Here is a 5,934-nt window from a genome sequence, read left to right on the forward strand (position 1 = left end):
GAGATTCGATTTTCCACTGGCTGGAGCATCACACTGCCAGGCACACAGGTGCAGGATGACAGCCCTGCTGTGCCACAGCATCTTCTTTCTGCTTGTGGGGTGCAGAGGGAAACAAATGCATGGGCTGAAAGGCAAGAGAGCTTCTAAAGTTCAGAGGCAGAGAGCTGTAACTCCTCTCCCCATTGTTTATCGGAAGAGTAGGATACCCCGTTTCATGTAGCTCTGGGGACATCTCAAGCCCTTTCTAGCCCACAAGAGGCAGGAGCCTGTCCCAACTCAGCTTCCTGGGGATTCAGCCCCAGGCTGAGCTGGGAGAGTCAGGGCTAAGGCACAATGGAACACATACAAGGACCATAAAGGAACTGATCCTCTCTGAGGCCAAACCCCATTTTTTCAGATTAAACCAAACATACTGAAGCTGTGTTCCCCTTGAGACATCACCAGAAATGGGGACAAACATTATGAAACCAAGTTTATTAAAATTTTCTACAAGTCAGACTTTATCATCCAGGTTTCCACAGACATATACATATGTACAAGTTGGACATAGTGTTTTTAGCTTTTCTGGCAGAATTTTCTACCAATATATACAAATGTACTGTTTTTCATAGAAGGGTTAAACTGTATCACAGATACAAATGTCAAGCAATCATGAGAGGTTTAGTGCAACGGAGAGCTGGAGCGCTCTGCTCTTAATGCTCATGATTCTGTCAAGTTAGTATTGCCAACAATAATTCACATTAAATTGCTCTTCAACACCTCTTATTAGGACAAACAAAGTACAACAAAACAAGAAAACAAAACCCCAAACAGTAAGGTATGTACAAAGTACACAGTCCATGAGGTATACATGGTATTCTTGCAACGGGTGGTGGGACTGCAGCCAGGGTTAACCCTTAAAATTACTTCACAAGAACTGTGGGGTGTTGGGAACATGCATCACCCACCTCACGGCCATTTCAGAAGTCGCACTCTTGCCTTAGGTGAATGGACATCTCTTTGCATAAGCACTGGACACAAATGTGAAATGAAGCAGAAATTTTAGGCAGGACTAAGCTTTACTTACCCCCAACCCAGGAAGCTAATGATTTAGATATATTCATTATCCACGCACATTGGAAAGACTATGAATAATCATGCAAGGGAAAAAAAAAAAGGGCTGGAGGCAAACAGCATACCTGAATAATCAACTAAGGGCGTAAGGAGATTTTACTCTTAAGACTAACTTTTTGGGGGGTGGAGGGAAGAGGAGAGGTGATGTGGTGTTTTTAAGAGTTGAGCTGGTTGGAAAACATGGCCATGTTTACAGGTACTGTACAAGACACCCCTTATCCTTTTCCAGGGGAAGGCGGCCCAGCTGATAGTGTTGCAGTTTGGTAAACGGATATGTTTTGGCACTCGGAGCTAACGAGACCTGCTACTTGACAAGCTCGCTGAGGGCATAAAGTTATATAGGCTACACTGTGGTAACATGAGGCTTAAGTCTATTTAAAATGCTTTCCCAGTCAGCAAGGGGATCCAGCTGGGAGATCCAATGCTTTATGATTCAGAAAGACCCACAGCAGTGATTTGTCTTACAGGTGGATCTCGGAGCTTCATGCCCCTGAAAGCAAGATCAGCTGGAGGAGCAGCAGTGAGCAGACAGCTGGCCATGGTGGGTGAAGACCTCCTTCCCTCATTAATGTGTGCTTACAGTCAGAGAGCTGCTTTGTGAGCTGGCTGGTGTGGCATGCCAAGGAGATTCCCCTTTTAACCATTTCTGTCAGATTTGCTCAGGTAGAGGCACACCTCGTGCTCCCCAGCCCGTACACATCGTGGTCAGGGTTCCACACCTCTGCAGCCACCGCAGGAGAGCAGAAGGGGCTGCCTTTCCATCCCACTGCTTGCCAGCCGTAAGACTCTGCAGCCAAGATGCGACCAGTTTTACACCGATGGAGGATGGGGGAGGCAGGAGAAGAGCCAGTTCTCACAAAGCTGCACAGGTCCTCTGGGGCCAGTGGGACGGACCCAGAGCAAGAGGATTGAACTCTTCAGTATGCTCAGGGAGCAGAGATCTCCAGGTTGGTGTTCATTTAAACAAGGTCACTTTTCTGACCATACTGGCACTTTAAGATGCTGTTGAGTTTGCAGACGTGGAAAAACGAAACTCTACGAAGATGCCGGAGGTGGAAACTGATGAGGTTTTTGAGATTTTGGGGTTAGCAGAAGAAGGAACTAATATCATCACTGTCTCCATGGTATTCTGGAACAATCTGATCCGAAGTTCCTGTCTCCTGGTCTGTATATCCAGGCTCCAAAACTGCCTCGAACCAAGGGTGAAGCAAGATCTCTGGAGCAGTGAGTCTTTCGGAGGGCTCCCGCCGCAGGAGACTGCGGATGAGGCATCGGGCTTTGGGGGAGACATGGTCAGGAATACAGAACTGTCCACGCCGGATTTTGGAAAACAGAGTGCTAGGGTCCGAGTCATGGAAGGGATAGCGTCCCACCAGCAGGGTATAGAGCATCACTCCCAAACTCCACACATCAGCCGATTTTCCAGAGTAAGTCCCTGTCGTGTTTAGGATCTCAGGACTGACATACGCTGGGCAGCCGTGCTTGTCTGAGAGCGCATCATCTTCGCCTTTGATGATGTGCGTGTCTTCCAGGCTCTCCAGACGCAGCTGAGTCCTAGGCAGGGCAGGAAACCACAGGTGAGAAATAGCAACATGCAGTCACGAGCAAGCACAGTGAGTCCCTGCCATGATCCCATTCTCCTCGCAACAGCATTGAGAAAGGAGAGGAAACACTTTTTAATTTGCAGCGGAGAAGTTGCATTGACTCCTGGCCGCATGTAGTGGAAGTGCAGCTGCGTGCATCGGGTCAGCACTCAGCAATGCTTGCTTGTTTTATTTGCTGGGGATTTTAACAACACAGAGGGCTCTTGAGGAACACCAGCAAGTCACTTTCTACCTACGCAGGTTGCAGTGCCACTGCAGGGGGTTAATGTGTGACAGGACACAGTACAGCCACTATGTGCGGTGCAGGCTTTGAGCAAACAGAGCCCAGCTGCTGTAAACCGCAAAGCCCAGCTCCCTTCTGCACCAGCGGGGATCATCGGCTCTCCTGAGCTTTTGATTTGTTTTTTAATTTTAATCTGTTACTTATTCTGTCTGCCTTTCTGGAGCATACCACTGCACCCACCATCCCCCAGGTGGACGTGGGTCCACACAAACCTCCTGTTTTGGAGGGTGAGGGGAGGTCCCATCGGCAGGGACGCCATCGGCTGGTCCTGGAAGAGCTCTGCACTGCCTGGCAGCCCCGCTGGGGTGTAGATGCGTTGGCTGCAGCCTGTCCTCAACCTGACCTCGGCAAATACCCATTGGTTCTGCAAACGGAAAATATGACTCAACGAGAACCGTGGGCCCGGGATTGGCTGCGGGAGCCCTGAAACTGCACCTGTGCGAGAGCCCGCGTCGCCTGCCATTGCTTAACCCTCTTCTTGCCAAATGCGATGCACATGACACTCGCCTGTGCAACACGTTATTTCCAAATGAGAGAGACTGTGTGCAATGTAATATTTCAACAAATGTTTCATCTTCTTATGGGAGGGAAAAGTTGCAATAGTTTCCTTCAAAGGAATTGCTTTCTTTGCGTGTCAACATACGGTTGTTTCTGTTTCAGAGAGGCAGTGCTGTTAATTTTCTTATCACCTTTGTTAAAGGGTATCCTGAAGAAGCTTTAGCCCAGTTAAAAAAAAACAAGCAAAAGCCCTTTTCTTCTACTTCAGTAATATCACCTACGCTTTCATGACATTAAGCACAACTCCATTACACCTTTTAGTAAGGTTTTTAGCATTCCATGGGATAAGCAACTAGTCAGAGTCAGTTTTGCTGATCAAAAATGTATTTCTGACTCTGCCATGTATGCAAGAGCAGCAAACACTCCAGGGAAATACTGAATTATTTCCCTCATCTAAATTTAACAAGTGTGATCTCCTCTATAAACCTAGGCTTTAGGCCAAGTTTTACTTAAGTGATTTTCTTTGATTCAGGATTCCCAAAGCAGTATTTAACCATGTCCCACCTTCCCTCCCGTGTGTGCCCACATCCACAGGCACAGGAGGCATGGAAAGTACAGCAGTGGAGAAGAGAGAAAATCTTCAAAGGACACAGCTGGTCTTTTGTTAGCAGCTTCACCCTGATTAGCAGGGTGGTTCAGCAAGGAGACCCCTTCTGAGTGCTGCAGCTCTGCAATGGTCATGGGGCAGCTCTCCCAAGGAGAGACCAGAGCTCCAGCTCCTCACACCTCCTCCTGCTCCCTCAGCTGGGCTGCTTCCCCTTCCCTGCGCAACGTCTCAGCCTCCCTCCTCTCGCTCTCTGCCTTTTATTCATTTGACACTGAATGAGTGGCACACATGACATCTTCTGGCGCTAATGAGCATCCGAACTATCATCCCTTTGTCTGCCAGCGGGTTACACTGAACTTCTGCTGAATGACACGAAGCTCCCGGCGAGCTTCCTCCCTTTCATCAGTCAAGATCTAACTAAGAGTGCGTGCTGGTTAGATCCGTGACCTACTACACACACGTGATGGGGACCTACTTGGATTGCTCGCAGGTGATGCCCAGCTGACAGGGCCGTTTCCACTCCCTGGGACGCTTTTTGCGTCTCTGGATGTGGCATTCCTCCCTCCCCACTCACCCCAGGGCTGGCTGCTGACAGCCGCTTACCTTTCTTCATTAGAGAAGACAAATTTCCTGAGCTTGAGGTCACCAAGTACGATGGCTGACTGGTGGCAGTGAGCTACAGCGGAGACGATCTGCTTGAAAAGCCGGGCAGCCTCCTCCTCCCTCAGCCTCTTGCAGCTCCTCACATAGGAGTGCATGTCCCCAAAGTCCTTTTCAAAGAACACATAGGCCTTGGTGTCCCCGAGGATGACTTCGACGACCCCAGTGATGTTTCTGTGTGACGGCAGCTGAATGTAAGGCCGGATCTTGTCCTGGTAGTGTTTGAGGGGGAACACCTGTATAGAGGAAATTAAACGCAAATTCATTCTCAAGGGCGTTGAAAGCTGCCGCTCGCGTAGCAACTCTCCCCAAACAATGACGAGGGAGCTGGAGGGGAGCCAGGGCTCGGCAGGATCGGCAGAAGCGCTGCTCTAAGCGGCTACTGAGACCCTTCCTGTTCGTTTTATATTGAAATAGAGGGGGAAAAAACTAAACCAAATCACCATCCCCACAGCCTTTCGGGGGAAGGCGCTCCGAGGTAACCCGGAGTTTCAGCTCACTTCCAGAGCGTGCAAACCCCCACCGGCGGATGGCCGGGCGTTTCCAGCCGGGGAGCAGCGGGAGGATGTTTCGCAGGGCTGTCCCCGGGCCGGGCGCTCGGACACGGCGCTCGGACCCGCTGCCCACCCGCGCCGCTCCTGCTCACCTTGCAGCGCAGCTCCCGCCGCGAGCTGACGCTCAGCGCCCGGGACACCTGCTCCATAGAGACCAGCGGCAGCAGCAAGGTACGAGGCGATCAAGGCTGGGACCCGCCGCCCCGCCGCCGGCGGGAGAAGCGGGGGCACACGGCGACCGGGAGCGCTTGGAGGGCAGTCCGGGGCGTCGCACGTCGGCCGAGCCCCGAGGGCACTTGGCAGCGCCGGCGCTTCTCGGCGGGGCCGTCGTGGAGCGGCTGCAGGCGTCTTGGCCGGGGCCGCTGCGGCAGCGGGCGGCGGCAGCAGGGACGCCGGGGCGGCTCATCGGGGGAGCGGAGCGGGGCGCGGAGTAGAGCACGGGCGGTGCGCGCTGCGCGCATTCCCTTCGCTCTCCCGCGAAACCTCCGGGCCGTGGCCCATCCATCTGCTGCCGACTCCGCGCTAAGTAGTTGGAGGCCTTTTTAAAAAAAAAAAAAAAAAAAATTAAAAAAAAAAAAAGTGATTCTCACTCCTCCTCGCCGGCCCTGACGGCAA

General features: G+C 51.5%; 1 protein-coding gene across 1 annotated transcript; it reads right to left on the reverse strand.

The window, feature by feature from the left end:
- Positions 1 to 447: 447 nt before the first annotated feature.
- Positions 448 to 5,277, reverse strand: TRIB1 (tribbles pseudokinase 1). The gene is made up of 2 exons (XM_018076837.3): positions 4,709 to 5,277; positions 448 to 2,667 (listed from the first exon to the last, which is right to left on the reverse strand). Exons 1-2 carry the CDS (start codon positions 5,029 to 5,031, stop codon positions 2,199 to 2,201), a joined length of 792 nt encoding a protein of 263 aa, XP_017932326.1. The 5' UTR covers positions 5,032 to 5,277; the 3' UTR covers positions 448 to 2,198.
- Between the last annotated feature and the right edge of the window lie 657 nt (positions 5,278 to 5,934).

The sequence above is a fragment of the Manacus vitellinus genome, unplaced genomic scaffold, assembly GCF_001715985.3.
Source record: "Manacus vitellinus isolate BGI_N305 unplaced genomic scaffold, ASM171598v3 scaffold_1_pilon, whole genome shotgun sequence".
Classification (NCBI taxonomy): Eukaryota; Metazoa; Chordata; class Aves; order Passeriformes; family Pipridae; genus Manacus; species Manacus vitellinus.

Coding starts and splice junctions, on each gene's coding strand:
- TRIB1 (XM_018076837.3), bottom strand. CDS start 5,031: ATGAATTTGCGTTTAATTTCCTCTATACAGGTGTTCCCCCTCAAACAC. Junction 2,668..4,708: donor GTCTTCTCTAATGAAGAAAG/GTAAGCGGCTGT, acceptor TGCCCTGCCTAG/GACTCAGCTGCGTCTGGAGA.